This window comes from Balaenoptera physalus (assembly GCF_965194825.1).
Source record: "Balaenoptera physalus genome assembly, chromosome: 9".
In the NCBI taxonomy this organism is placed as follows: Eukaryota; Metazoa; Chordata; class Mammalia; order Artiodactyla; family Balaenopteridae; genus Balaenoptera; species Balaenoptera physalus.
This window is the reverse complement of record NC_138888.1, coordinates 28,262,131-28,278,643: the sequence shown is the minus strand read 5'-3', so window position 1 is coordinate 28,278,643 and position 16,513 is coordinate 28,262,131. Positions and strand designations below refer to the sequence as shown.

At 33.9% G+C, this 16,513-nt stretch overlaps 1 protein-coding gene across 25 annotated transcripts in view; it reads right to left on the bottom strand.

The window, feature by feature from the left end:
- The window catches only part of AHI1 (Abelson helper integration site 1), a 224,297-nt gene that overhangs the window by 145,051 nt on the left and 62,733 nt on the right, over nt 1-16,513 (bottom strand). For all 25 annotated transcript variants that reach the window (XR_014267260.1, XR_014267261.1, XR_014267262.1 and 22 more), the window contains 3 exons: nt 16,255-16,385; nt 14,818-14,958; nt 2,845-3,041 (listed from right to left, as the gene is read on the bottom strand). Coding sequence is in view for 16 of the 25 variants with exons in the window: in XM_082474460.1 (XP_082330586.1) it covers nt 2,845-3,041; nt 14,818-14,958; nt 16,255-16,385 (469 nt within the window). In the remaining 9 variants the exon portion in view is untranslated. The remainder of the gene's footprint in view (nt 1-2,844; nt 3,042-14,817; nt 14,959-16,254; nt 16,386-16,513) is intronic.

Sequence of the window (16,513 nt, the reverse complement as noted above, 5' to 3'; positions counted from 1 at the left end):
TATTGCTTGATCTCTGTAAGCCTCAACTTCATCTTCTGTAAAATGGGGATAATACTAGCATCCACATTATAGGATGGTTTTGAGGATTAAATACAGTGAACACATAAAACACTTAGCACAGTACCAGGAATTCATTATGTCAGTTTCTACTCATAAATAAACAGATGTTAATTATCACCAATTATTATAAAGTGAAATCTCCTGTGAGGTAGAGAAAATTAATCTTTTTTTTTCAAAACTGGCATAAAACATTTTAAAACCCATTCAATCCCTATTCCTATGACTCTGCTTAACAATCAGCTCTGTGATCACTGACCCAGATATTGGGTTAATTTTTAAAAGCGCGAGTGGTCTTGAGTGCTCAAGCAGCTGGAGAGGTATACCTTTCATTATAAGATGTTTACGTTTATAAATCAACTTTCTGTGGAACTGTTTACTACTACCAGGTACCCCAGATTCTGAGCAGCTCCGTTTACACTAATAAGACCAAATTTCTGGGTTTGAAACCTTAGAAAGGGTTGTGTCACTGCTCTCAAGATACTGTCTACCCGTGAGGTCTTATCTGGATTGCAGAGCCTTTTAGGTATTGCTGCAGCAGTAGCACAAAGTCGGCTCTATTAAATACGAAACAGTTAAATGAGTTTTATTTTGAGTAAATGATAAAGCTACCAAGAACAGAAAATTATCTATTTTTGGCATCCTTTTCTCATTCATGAGTAAACACCTATGAAATACCTGAGGAACTGAATTTATTATGCAATTCACACACACACAAATCATACCCTAAACTTGAACTGTGTTTTATCAGAAGAACATTCCTTTTGTGGTTACAAAGAAAGGAGTATCTCCAGGGATACAGTCTTCTACAATATAGAAGTAATATAGTCTTCTCTATTAGACTTCTACATAGAAGACCAGTGACAGAGACTTTTAGACTAAGTAACAAACCTAACAGGAAAAGGAATTTAGGGTCTACCAAAACACAGCTTAGGAAACAAGAGAAAAGGCATTGTGACAAAAGGTGAGAATCCAGTCAACCTAAATGCTTGCAAAACATAAAAAGAATGGAGCTTCCGTGGGAACAAAGATGACATTTTGTTTTGATTCCCATATATACTACATACATTCTCAGAGAAAATACACTGCAGATAGCATTTGAAAAAAAAGTTCAGAGAATTCTCTTAACACAGGAAATATATGGTTTTTCAAAAACCACAGCAAATAGACAAAGCTTTCATTTCCAAAGGCAGCCTCAATCTACCTCAATCCCAAAGCATAATTTTTAAAAGGAAAAGTTTAGTAAAAGCTAAATAAATCAATGATTCTATGAGAAACAAGTTTTTCTCTTATAATAAATTATCAATTTACTTTCCCCTTGCCGTTGATTTCATATCTTAAAAAATATTTTTCTGACTTTATTTTTCTTTTACATCTACTTTCGTTTCATTTATCTGAGGATGACAGCTATAAAAGATGATGCAGGAGAAAAGCTACAAGCCCAAGGTGATTCCAGGATGTTAAGTTTTACAGTGTAAAGATTGACAGATTGTAGGAAACTTGTTTTTATATATCTGTCTGTGAGTTGCTCTTAAGTCTGTAGATGAAATCATTTTGCCATGCAAGATTTTAGACAAGGGCCATTTTTTTTCCTAGTGAATAAATATTTTTCTCTAATTTTTAGAACTCCATTTATCTATTCATACCTCCTTTTAAAATCTGGAACACATTCATTATTCAATTATTTTAAAATGTTAAAATATAAAGTCTCACAACACTGAAATATTAATTTATAGTCATATTATTCTAAAATTTATACTGAGAAATATAAAAAAATTTCCCCCATATTCCAACTAAAGCTGAACCCGTTGTCTGAGTGATCTGCACTCTGGTATACTCCACACTCTCTAACTTTCTAAAGAAAGGAAAGGAGAGAGGAAGAAAGTACAGTCAGAACTAAAAGATGTCTCGATGTAGTTCCTCCTATGTTGGGTTTAAAACTGGTCAATATCCCTATCAAAGGAGGAGGGGAAAGGATGATATTTATTAAGTGCCAGGCACTGTGCCACAAGGGGGAACGCAACAAGCCTGCAAAGTCCCTGTCTTCAAGGAGCTCAGGCTAATTCTCACTAAAAGAACTATTAGGGTCAAAGAGCCTAAGTATTTTTAAGGATGTTCAAGCTTCTCAATACATTTTACCACTTATCTTTGAGAAACACTGCATAGTAATTTATCACCAACAGAATACCACACGACTTTTAACCAAGCATCTTCCTCCTGATTTTCATCATCTATTTTCCAGTTTTACAGGCAATATCTGGTTTCTGTGGCACTACTTTTCTCTGAAGTGAGATAGAACTTTAAAATATGCTTAGGAGACATTTGTACCTACTCTTTTTGAAAGTACATGTTTATTTCTTTTATCCATTTCTTTGTTGAAGTCTCATTATTTTCTTTATTATTTAGTTCTTGCATATTAAGAAGGTTGTTCCATTTATACATTTTATGTAGACATTTTCCCAGGCTGGTATTTGCTGTGTGTGCGTGTCTGCATGTTGTATATATGCGTATACACACATATACTTTAAAATACAGAAACAAGTCCTGGGCTGATCTTTACAGAGATATCAAGTCAGGAAAGCCTAATAGATTATCCTAAGTTCAGTTTGTTTACTGCAGTTAGTGATTTTAGAACAAGTACCAGAAAGGAACTATAAAAGTATAAGAAAGCCTAGTTTTAAGTAACTACTTCGTTCAGTTAATATTTATTGGCATGGCAATGTAAAACAGAATTGAAATGGTTTTAAAGTTTCCAACTTCTCAACTGCATAAAATAAGTAAACATACTGTGACAGAATCAATCCTCTGTTTCACTTGCTGCATCTTCATTGAAGAATTTTCAGTGCGGACATAGTCATCAATCTGAAAAGAGCCCTGATGAGGCAGTCTAGGGCAGGTGCATAAAGCATCTTGACTTTGGTGTATTCCAGGTAATGGAAATGTTCCACTGTAGTGTTTGAACATTTCAGCCTCCTGCTGGGCAACTGGAAAAATTAGTCCATAATTAGTTCAAATAATCATGGCAAAAGCATAATGAAATAATTAAGCCATGAAACTGTAGCATTAAAGGAATGATCAGAAAGTACATAATACATTTTAGATACTGGGTAATAATAATACAACATGATGAACAAAATGTGAAATTATTAAATACTGTAAACCATAAGGAAGGAAATATAATAATTTCATAGATAACTTCATGTCAGGTAGTATAATTGAGCCTTGAAGACCATGCAGTATCTTGGTCTGGTAAACATAACACATTGGAAGGGGACTCTAACTTTGAAGAGATGCATACAGAAAACACAATATAAAACATCAAAGGCATAGTATAACAGAATTAAAGAAAACACAAAAACAATAAAAATAATTAGTCACAAACCCATTTCCTTAAAACAACTGTTTTCATATCTTCATACCCCTATCTTTATTCATATGTACAGTTTATTTAAGATATCATAGTGTAAACACAATTGAACAGTTTTTCAATTTAAATGTAAGTTTTTGCATATTTCTACAACTATGTAATTACCATTTATAAATGCTTTACAATGTCTCATCTAAGGAAGCGCCATAGTTTATTTATGTATTCTCCTATTGCTAAATATTTACAATGTTTTCTGTTCTCCCTCATTATAGGCTATGCGTAAGTACTTTCATAATTTAGTGTTTAAAAGAATCCTTTCTTTGGATTTAATACCCCAGAGTGGAATAGATGGCTCAAAGGGTGAATGTTTTTGATGATGATGATGATGATGACGACGACGACGAGGGTATTAGCACCTGTATTGTACTTTTTGATTTTTAGGATGCTTTCACATACATTATCTCATTTGATCATTTAAATAAATGAATTTGAAAAATTTTAAATGCCTGTAAGTACAAAGGAGAAAAAATAAAAAGTAATCATTTAAAAGTATTTTCTTGATTATACAATTATATAATTTAAAAATCCATAAAAGAAAAAATTGACAATTTTGGACTTCATAAAAATTTCAAACGTCTGTTCTTTCAAACTCATAAGACAATTAGAAGAAAAGCCAAAGGCTGGGAGAAATATTTGCAAATCATATATCTGATAGAGCATCACTTGTATATAAGAAACCTAACTCTCAAAATTCAATAATCAGAAAGCAAACAAGCCAGTTTTACAAATGGGCAAAAGATCTGAACAGATGATTCAGTGAAGAAGATACATGGATGGTAAATAAGCACATGAAAAGGTGCTTAACATCATTAGTCATTAAGGATAAGCAAATTAAAACCACAATGAAATAGCACAGCATACCTATTACAAGGGCTAAAATTTAAAAGACTGGCCATTTCAAATTTAGCAAGGATACGGAGATACTGAAATACAGACTAGTGGTGGCAAGGTTAAGCAGCACAACCACTTTAGAGAACAGTCTGGCAGCTTCTTAAACATACGTCCGCGCTGGGATCCAGCGCTTCTATTTTTAGGTATTTATTCAAGAGAAATAAAAGCATATGTTTATACAAACACTTGTAAATGAATATTCACAGCACCTTTACTTGTAATAGCTAAAAACTGGATAAAACCCAAATGCCCATCAACAGGTGAATGGAAAAACAAACTGTGATATATCAATACAATAAAGTAATACTCAGAAATAAAAAGGAACTATTGATAAACTCTAAAACACAAATTAACTTCAAAGTAATTATGAGTGAAAGAAGACAGACCAAAAAAAGTACGTGGTATATACTGTTGCACTCATATACAGTTCTAGAAAATGCAAATTAATTCATAGTGTTTGTCTGGCAGGAGGGGGAGGTAGGGAGAGATGACCAAGGAGCACAAAGTTAACTCTGGGGGATGATGGATGTGTTCATTATCTTGGTTGAGGTGATAGTCTCACAAGTATATAAATATGTGTTGACTTATCAGGGTGTACATTTAAAATATATGCAGTTTATTGTATGTCAATTACACCTCAATAAAACTGCTCACAAAAAAGTGATAGGAGTTAATATTCAAAGAGTCCCCATAAAATCAATTAAAAATGAATAATCCAACAGAAAAATGGGCAAATGACCATTACAGAAAATTCACAAAAAGGAGAACTATATATCCAACTTCACTACTAATTAAGGAAGAAATAAGAGGAAGAAGGCAAATTAGAAAGTGATGCTTCTTTTATTGCTTGTTCAACTATCCCACTGTACCTCAAGATATTTGTTCCCACGGAACAAACTGAGTAAGGGTAGCCAGATGTGTACTGAAGTGTTCTTTAAAATACTGAAAAACATATAATAGTGGAATTATGCAACAATAGTTGTTTAAATTATGGTGTATTCATTTAAAGAAAGGGAATTCAGCCACTAAAATTATGTACAGATGTATAATTATCATGACAGAAAATTGTTCATAATATATTATTAATTGGAAGAAAAAAGTTTATAAAGCAATAAAATGAATATACAAAAGGATGATCACTTTTTTTTTTTAGTTATCAACCTTGGTTTCACGAAGCATGAATTTGAAATAGCACCTACAAAAAAATTTAGGTCTCTGATCTTTATATTCATGTACTACTTCATTCACATGTTCTAAGTGAAGAACAGCTCAATGATAACTGGGGCTCTCTCCCTGCAGACCTTGATGGTGGTTAAGAACCAGGGGACGTAACTGAGGGAGAAGACCTGCTTACAGCCCACCCTTGCAGTGATGCACGTTCCTCAGTACCAATTACTGTTTTCAGATGGAAGTGTAGCTGTGCCTACACTTAGATTTTTGTGGGTTTGACTACTATTTTTCAGTATATAGTTTGGACTTCTTTTCATAGCACTCAGAACATTTACTTACCTCAAATAAAAGATTGTTTAAAGAACAAAGAGAAACTTTGAAGCTGTAAAAGAAGAGTGCTCAATGGACTGGAGGTTTGACTTTAGTAGATGGGTCAGGGATGAATGAATCAACGCGTAAAAATCACGTTCCATGATCTTTGCCTGATTTGCTTTTCAAAATTGTCCTCTTAACATTTCATTGGTTTTTGCTACTAGAATGGAAAGTAAAACTGGGTTTAACTATTTAATGGCATTTTCTGACTCCCTATGTTTTTGTACTTGCCAGATACACAACTACAATTTCACCTCAAGCCCTGAGTGGGTGAGTACACGTTAGAAGCACAGAGGCTGATATAAGCAACAGTTATACGGGACAGTAGGATTTGGGTATTTACCTTACTCTTTTTGCCAAACTGTATTTTCTAAGTATTATGCTATGCTAAACATGTATTATTTTAATTTTTTAAAAAAGGAATTTATTTAACTAGTAAAAAATAACAAAAGGCAATTGCCTAAGTATTTATCTATTTTTCCAGGCATTAAGGATACCTTTCAGAAAAGATTAAAATGGCCTAAATGGATACAGATGACAAAAATAAACCCCAAACAATTATGAATACTTGTTCATGTTGTCTAAAGGGAATTTTCTATACAAAAGCCATCTGACTGGATTTCAAGGAGGCAAATTAACACCCTACCTTATCTTTAGCACCTCTAGTTCTGCGAAGACAGCCATAAAAAAAATCTGCAGAAATATTCATAAAGACCTAGTTTCTCAGATACTACAAACTACAAACAAGCTGCTGTCAAGTTCTTGCATTCTTTCCCCTCCCCAGCCCTCCACAAATACCTATTTGTGTAAGACTATACAGATTATTTCCCTGTAAAATAGGTTATAATAGATGATTTCTGAAATTCCTTCAAGCTCTACGCTTCTAACAGTTCAAAGGTTTCTAAATCATTTTCATAGAGGCCATGGTTAGAGAATGATGGTGCAATTAGGTAACTGTATTTCTTCACTTAGTCATTTTCTCTTCCTTGTACTAATTTAACTTTGTATGTTTAAAACTTAGCTCTAACCTAATATGTTTAAAACTCACAATTTTAAGTCTCATCCCTATCCTTTCATGACTCTCAGAGGAGTGCACTAGAGCAGGCTCTGGGCATACAAAAGCACTGCCCCGCTCTTGGGGGTCTGAATTTTTGGAGGTCAACAAGAAATTACTGCTATGTGCTAAGTGGTACAGCAGAGCAATGGACATGGTGCTGAGAACACAGAGGTGGCAACTACATTTGCTTAAAGGAAATGCAATTTCCTTTCCTTCCTATATCCATCAAAATACTTCTAAATTTACCTACTATCACCTGTAATTTGGGATTCTAGACTTTACACGATTAAAAAAATTCTTAAAATGTTTTCATAACTGACACTCTTTCCTGATTTATATAGTAAGTTCAGTGCTTCTGTGTATGTTCTGGCCTTAAACAATTATAAAAAAATAATGTGGTTTTCCTCAGGAGATCTTTATCTTTATAGGAGGAAGAATGGAGGAAATAAGATATTTCAATTCTGTGCCCTTTGCATTTGAAAATAATACAAGGTTTGTTATTATTAAAACCTATGTGTACTTATGTTATTGACTTTATAATAAAGCACAATGAAAAAATAGCATGGTCTTTTTCTTACACTATATTAACAGTAATATTTCTTTGTGGTTCAACATTTAATACCTTTGGTCAAGATCTGCTATTACACATACCCCTGTTACTGTGTATGGTCATCTTACTGGCTACCTCATTTACTTATCAATATTTCTACTTCTAATTATAATATGATTACTGTAAGCTGGTAGGTCTACGGCTCTAGATTCCTAGCATTCAGCAGTTATGCAGCACCCTCCTTCTCTTCCTCTCACACTTGCGGTGTGAAGAGAATCTCTGTGGTCTGAATGTTGTGTTCCCCTAAAATCCCTATGTTGGAATCCTAACCCCCAAGGTGATGGTATTAGGAGATGGGGCCTTTGGGAGGTGATTAGGTCATGAGAGCACAGCCCTGATGAAAGGGATTAGTGCTCTTATAAAAAAGACCCCAATGAGGTCTTCAGCTGTACCATGTGAGGGTACAGCTAAAGGCGCTCTTTATGAACCAGAAAGTGAGCTTTCATTGGACAAAGAGTGAGGGCTTTGATTTTGGACTTCCCAGACGTCAAAACTGTGAGAAAGAAATGTCTGTTGTTTATGAGCCATCTAGTCTCTGGTATTCTGTTATAGCAGTCCAAATTGACTAAGACAAGGATGTTCAAGGGCTTACGATTTTTTGTTGTATTTCACTGGGCCTGACTTGTTCCTGCTTCAGCGAATCTTAAGAAACTGCGTCAATGGATCAAAGAAGTTCTACTGAGTAATACTTCAATTCTAGTAGCCTGAGTGTATTTCAGGGCCTGTTCATAATCTTGTATTTCTTGAAATATTTTATATGTCATGTAGAACTTATAAAGTGTCACTAATAAACCTTCAAAAAGCTATACAAGAAAGTGTAAAAGACTCATGTCTCATAGCCAACCAAATGGGAGAGGGTCTACCATCATTCAGCAAATCTATTCGTTGAACATCGAAAATATAATAAACTATCTCCAAATCCCCTGAAGTACATGCATTGTAGTTTTGTTGACTTCCTATTCCATTATCAGTCATCACACATCATGCTATTCAACTGAAAGTGTGGGACACGTATACTGCTACAGAAAATAGCTAGGATTTCCCTACTGCAGCCTGCTTCACATATCCATGCTCCATGCCTTGCTTTCTAGTTTCATTTTATCCTTTGATAAGACACTGAGATAAAATAGAACAGGTATTATTTTAAATTTTCAGGTGAAAAAACAGATATAGAAATGATAAATTTTTTGACCAGGGTCAAATAGAAGGTGATGGCATTTTGTCTAGGACCAAAATGCTCTAATTCCTACTTCAGTCTTTCCCTCCACACTGTTGTGTATTTTGAACTGTACCACTTTTTCTTTTTGGGGGCACTTTATTTATTTATTTTTAATTAACTAATTAATTAATTTTTGGCTGTGTTGGGTCTTCGTTTCTGTGCGAGGGCTTTCTCTAGTTGCGGCGAGCGGGGGCCACTCTTCATCGCGGTGCGCGGGCCTCTCACTATCGCGGCCTCTCTTGTTGCGGAGCACAGGCTCCAGACGCGCAGCCTCAGTAGTTGTGGCGCACGGGCTTAGTTGCTCCACTGCCATGTGGGATCCTCCCGGACCAGGGCTCGAACCCGTGTCCCCTGCATTGGCAGGCGGATTCCCAACCACTGCGCCACCAGGTAAGTTCCCTAGGGGTACTTTAAAAAGCACCAATGTAAGCATAAGAAAATGCCTGGATGAGGAATTCAGGGCTCTGGTTTGTGCTCAAAGTCATTAAGTTGACTACGTTTTCTATACATCCTGAATCCTTGAATGACATAAGCTTTCAATCAGAGTATCCCTCATGTGTGGAATATTAAAACAGATGCTTCAGGATATGACCAAGAAATAGGTAGCTTCAGTATGTCTTAAAATTTGGCATTTCTATCTCAATTTCTCCTACTAAATTAATAATAGATATCTAAAACTCTAACCTACAATCAGTTATATATGTTACTGCCTAGTCTTATCCAAGTATGAGGATTACAACATCTGAGTTTGCTTTTGAATCATTCATAATTAGTACTTCAAGAACACCATTAAATTATACGTTCAACTACAGATGTTAAATTTATTTCAACTAGGGCTTCCCTGGTGGCACAGTGGTTGCGAATCTGCCTGCTAATGCAGGGGACACGGGTTCGAACCCTGGTCTGGGAAGATCCCACATGCCACGGAGCAGCTGGGCCCGTGAGCCACAGCTGCTGAGCCTGCGCGTCTGGAGCCTGTGCTCCGCAACGGGAGAGGCCGCGATAGTGAGAGGCCTGCGCACCGCGATGAAGAGTGGCCCCCACTTGCCACAACTGGAGAAGGCCCTTGCACAGAAACGAAGACCCAACATAGCCAAAAATAAATTTAAAAAAAAAAAAAATACAGAACCTATTTAAAAAAAAAAAAAATTATTTCAACTAGACATTACCTTATTGCAAAAATATTATAAAAGTAGTTACATTAAAATTTAATATTACATAATAAAGAAAAATCATATTTTGGACTATATTGAGAATATAATGGCTTAATGCATTATAATTACCACCAACATTTGTAAAGGAGTGAACAATTAATAATGATACTAGACAACCAAAGCTCCTTTTACTCTTAAGGGGTCTTCCTATATATTAAATTGAAAACAAACACTACATTTCACCACAGGTATATTCGGCTACCTTCTTAAGTTACTTCTTGAAATAGGAAATGCAAAGACTAAATAAGTAGCTGTGGCAGACAGCTTAATGTTTTAAGAGCATGGGCTCTGGAGTCAGACAGCCTGGCAAGCGTTGTCATTTTACCAATTGTGTGGCCTCAGGCAAATTACTTCATGCTCCTCATGTGCCTCAGTTTCATCTGCAAAATGGGGATAATAATGGCAACTATCTTGTGGGGATTTGGGAGAACTGTATGAGATAATGCATGTAAAATGCTCATGAGAGTAGGGGATACTTACTAAATAAATAAATAAATGCTTGACAGCATAAGTACTTGATAAATATTAGCTACTACTACTACCACTATCATTATTAGCCCCAAATGTACTAACTGATCATGCCTTTCATTCTATATTTTTATAAAATATAAGGGGAAAATGCTATTCTATGGGATTTTAAATTCTTATTTCAAGTATTTATTGCACATCAGTAATATAGCAAGTAGGATGTTAGACATAGGGCCTTGTAAACACCATGGGCTTTTTGTTACTGAGCAAGTTATATAGGAATGTAAAGGTATATATTGCCCTGACTTCTGGTAAAACATGTCACAATGTGAAAAATAAACCTATCAACAATGACGATGCAGGTGATCATTAATAAATCTACGATCTATAAATAAAATCATGTTTAGTGTCAACGGTAGACTGCCTTTCAGTTTAACTAAAATTCTCCCAGAGGTTTAATTAACTACTTAGGAAGCACAAAAGATTGGAAAAGAGCATGGTTCTGATTCCTGGGTTTCACAGCGCTGTTCAACTTGGCACACAATAAATGCTCAATGAAGATTTGTTTTGCCTAAAACACTATGACTGAAAAGCATTCCAGAGTTAATACTGAGTCACAGGAGATACTGCCACCTAGTGAAAAATTAGGCTCATTACCTGGGATTACCGTATAATGCTGAGAACTTCCCAAATTAAGACTTGATTCTGCTTAAAATACTACATGTATATTCAATATGTGTCAGTATTCAGACTAGGTACCAGTAATAAAAAGACAAATAAGCCTCCAACTCTGCTTCCCACAAAGTATAGATAATATAAAGAAATCACATACTCCACGGAGAGGCATAGAATAAATGGTTTTGTAGAAAAAAAAAGTTTGCATATTAGATAATCAAAAGCTAATATTTCAGGAAATCTGCTAAAAAGGCAGTTTAGTGTAGCAAATGAGAGTATGGACTCCAAGTCCAGACTGTATGGATCCAAGTCCTGGCTCCCATAATGGGGATAATTATAATACCTACCTCATAAGATTATTGTGAAAACTTTAAAAAATATGGGTAAAGTGCTTAAAATAGTACCAGGAACATGGAAGATGCTCTATAAGTATTAGACAAAATTATCATTAAATGTAGAACAGCATCCTAGAGATTGAGGTAGACAAGTATTGATTAATAACAGAACATTAATTGCTGAAGTCTAGCTTCATAAATTTAATTCAGTAGAAGCCGTTTCTCTGACTAGTACTCTGTTATTATGGGAATCCTAAAAGTACATTATTTGTGGTACACTGTGACTAAATTTTGTATTACTAGATGATTAACCCTTTCAAAATCAGGCAAATAAAACTGCCTTCTGAAAGTAAAAATCATATTTCTTACCAAAAAAAGCAAAAAGTCAGTAGAATGAAAGACCCAAAAGACCACAACCTGAACACATGCTTAACAGGGAAAGATGCCTGCTGACTCTTCACAGATTTTGCTAGAACTGAAAGATGGATGATACATTTAGCTACCACTGTGGTCTCATTCACAGCTTATTTAACTGATAAAAAAAATGAGCTTACTCCATTTTCCTTAAAAATTGCCTAAATGTATCAGCTGCTCTGATAAATACTATCTAAAAAATCATGTAACTGTTTTGTATCTTTCAAATTTTTTACCGTTAAAACATTTATGTAAAACTACTTGTGAACTTTATTTTCAGACAAGAAAGTGTGAGCAAAATAGTCCTGTGTTAAAAGATAAATAAAATATAAGGCAAAGGTATAATAGGTCAGTAATAAATGTTATAATTTTCATTGAAAAAATTTAAAGACTTCACGATTCTGGCCTGTATTTAATGAGCAAAATATTTTAGAGTCTGAAACAACTTTTCATTTTTTCATGGTTATACACCATTCACAAGAACTGTGCTAAATCTTGGATTGCTTGAGATCACATAACTTTTTCCTAAACTGCTTCTTTTTAAAAATAGGCAGCAAAGAGTTGGGAAAATGTGTTGAAACATTTTGAGTTTTGTTTGTAAAGGTGTGTTAGCATATCAAAAATTGTGTTCTAAATACACTGCACAAAATATTTTAATTTAATATGTGTATTAACTGAACATTTAAATTTCTAAAACACTCATGGAAATCCCTCATTTACATCAAGATACTGTGGACATAACATAATGTTCTTAACTTTATGCATTTATTTTCTAATACAACTGACCTAGAAAGGTACACACTCTAATAAATAAAAGGAAAAGGCTGACCAACAGAAAGAGTGAAAGAAAGGGAAAAAAACCTTTTTTTCCATTTCATTCCACACAGAGAGGCTTATCAGCATGTTAAAACATAAGTTCCCATAGAGTCAATTGTATACAGGTTGGATGAGCATGGTAACAACCCACTTTATCTTTTTTGTTTGTTTTAGTATAGTGCTTATCAGCTTACAAAGTACTTTCACAGTCCCTGTCTCATAGCACCCTCGCAAAAAAATCTCTTAGGTAGGACAGAAATTAGTAGTTGTAGGACCATTTACTAGATAGGGAAATGGAGCTTCAGGAAGGCAAGAGGCTTGTGCAAGGCCACTAAAGAAACAGAACTGAGCCTAAAACTAATGTTTTTGAACTCCTAAACACTTGGCTCTTTCTACTTATGCTTCTAGAGTGGACTTCTTAGTCTAAATGTCTATTGTCACAAAACCAAATGGACAAACCTAACTGCGCTAATCTACTGATGAACTTCTATCAAAGACAAAAAATAAACTAAAGAAAAAAGATGAGACTGGAGCTTTAAACTGCATTTTGTAGTGAAAATTTCAAAAGCCTAAAAAGCAAAATAGAAATTCAATGAAAACTGTGGTGAAACTTCTGAAGAGTTTGAGGAAATAACTGAGTGCCTATTTCCTATATAACAATTCCCATTACAAAGTAATTAGGTATAACTCTTCTCCTTTCTGTGAAGATTTAAAGTGTATGAAAGAAAGACCTGTTTCAGGACATATGTTTGAACTAGACAACAAACTTGGACACTGGATGATTTGAGAAATCCACTTGTCTTTTCCCATAGTCAGGCAGTGTTTACTTTTGCTAAATTTGTTTGTAATAGTAAGTGGTATTGTGTTGTTTAACAATTCCACCATCAGTAATACTGTTCTGTAAATCTGAATATGTGTCAGAGAAATTTATTATTTCTTCTTTGTAAAATTCTTTAAAACAGGATAAATCTCAATTTTACACATTATTTTCTAATATAATTCACCTGTTAAAGGCATAAAAAAATCCATACTATGATCAAGAACTTCAGGTTTAGAGCTTAACTCAATTGTCTAACACTTAGCACTTATCACAAACATTAACCAGTTCACACTGTATTAATGCAGTAAGCTTAACCACCTGCATTTCATTAACTTAAACACTCTGTCTAGATAGTTCCACAGCAATGTTACCTGTATACATATTTGCATATTTATGCATTTATGACATTGTGTGGAAGCCATATTAGCTTAGCAAAAACAGTGAATGATATCCTAAACAAAGCAAAGAGAGTAATAAAAACCATTTATTTTTGTACAATAATTAATATATGAAGAAAATGGAACTGCAATTTTGAGAGTGTCAGCACTATCAATACCATGCAGAACAATGAAATCCTAATTTCAGGACAAAAATTAAAGAAATATATGAAAAATAGCATAAATCCAGATAATTCTAATAATGCCATATTATTTCTGAAAAATGTGTCCAAAGTCTTTATTTCCTTATTATTTTCCAAAATTATAGAATAGTGTAATTTTAGAGTAGAAAAAGGCGTTAGATTTCTAATTCCAGATCTCATTTTCATTGACGCTTGATTTTTTTGCCTTCTTTTTATGTTAAGAAACTCTCAAGATTACAACTTATTTAAACTATGTGCTTTAGTAAAAAAGAAAAACAAAGAATAGGAAAATTAACTCAATATTCAAGTAAAAACATTACAGATCCAGACTTCCTAAATGTTATTTAATCTTTTAAATTTAGACATATTCCCAAATAATTTTTAGGTGAATTTTATTTATTTAAATTGATTTACAAAGGAAGTGATGACTACCTTTCTGTGATTACAACGTAAGAGCACAACCATTATGTGTACTTTTGATGATATTTAAACTCCATACTAATAGTGCTCATGGAAAAATAAAATGTTATAATAATAATATGATCTTTTTAAGTTGCTTGGCTTTCATAGTATATTCAAGAGAGCTTTGTTAATACAAAGGATGACAGTTTTCACAGAGCTCATAACTTCCGGTTCAGTCTAAATGTAAAGGTTACTCTAAATATTCTCCTCTTATCAAGTGGTGGACTTACCATGGAAATCATAAATATATAGAAGAATTGGCTCATTCTGCCCAAACGCACAAAATGCAACCATATTTTCAAGTGGATGATAAGCAATATCTCGAATGGGTGACTTGAATGGCAGGTCAGAATACATTGCTACTTGTTCTCCTAAATAAGAAAAGACATTCAATAATTTGTACCATCTCAGATACTTCTCATTAGAAGATTATTCTGTAGCTTATTAAAAAAGATTTATAGTAAGTAATGATAAAGCTCACGTTATTTACATGAACACCTTAAACACTTATAAATATTTGAGTACCACTATATTAAATAATTATCTTTATTTTTCATTCTGTTGGCCCTCCTTTTCCTACTTTTCAGTCCAACCTCTTCACGGAGGTATTCAAGGCACAAAATAAAGACAAAGAGCTTGGAAGTAGAGAGACCTGACTCTGAGATCTGACAGAGCTGAGCAAATGCCAGCTAACAAAGAACTCCAGGGAGAACTAGGGGAGGAATGTCAGGATTAAAACTAAAGAAACTCTGGTTGGGAGAGGTTTAGTGAGGAATTAATTTTTTCTATTTTTCTTCCAGAGGCTGTTTGACGTACCATCTGCTTTAAAGATGCATATGATTATTAATGACTAAGAGAGGTCTACAGCAGAAGTTTAAGTTTGAAAATCAGAACTCAAAAAGCAAAGTATCCAGTTCCACTGATTGCCGGGGAAAAGAGATTTATGAACACTTATGAACTGATGCTGAAGTATCAAAATACAGTAAGAAAAAAAAAAACAAAACTGTAAGTGAACTGACTAGTCAAAAATGCCTAAAGGGAAAGATGAAGAAAATAAAAAGCTGAAGTCAAATACTGCTCATTAAATAAACTTTAAAGTAACTTTTATAAAATTCTTTCTACTGCTAAAAAAAAATGTTTATGTAGTTTTGGCTTTTCTTTTAAAAAGCAAGGTGAAGCACAAATGAACTGCCCAATATCATAGTTTATGTTATTGAAAAAAAACTGAATTACAGCAAAATTGCTATTAAGTTTCAGACATCCAAAACTGACAGGAGTATGTTTGTTTCTAATAAAAATGTAGATGGTTAACCATTTGTATACCTAGTTGTACTTTAAATTCAGTTTATAACACTGTGTTTTGTATTACAGTCCTCATTAAACACTTCTCTAAGATCAACAATATCTCATTACCAGCAAGGAAAGAATAAACCTTGAATTACAATGTGAAATTCTAAATCCATGAAGATATCAAAACCATAAAGAACAGAATTTAATATAAATTTAGACTGCAGCTGAATTCCATTATCAGCTTTCCAATTTTGAAAAACATAACTGAGAACCTGAAATCAGAATTTCCTTGAAAATTATTCCATAAAATGGTAGTTTTTATACTTCATCAAAAACAAAACAAAAAAAATTTTTAAGTTCAATGAAATATTATTTACCTGTTTCTGGGTTCCAAACATATACTATACCATCCTCACTTCCAGCAAAGAGAAAAGTCCCACATGGTGTCAAAGTACTGTGAATCTTCTCTCGATAATTTGCTGCACCTACAAATTTCCTTGCTGCTAATCTAGAAACCAAAAAGATTTTACAAATGCAACCTGTCTTACCCATTTAAAAGACTGGTGGTAGGAAGACTTTTAAATACTTCATTTGCATTTAACAAACAACTTGTGAGAATCTGTTATGCAGGATACA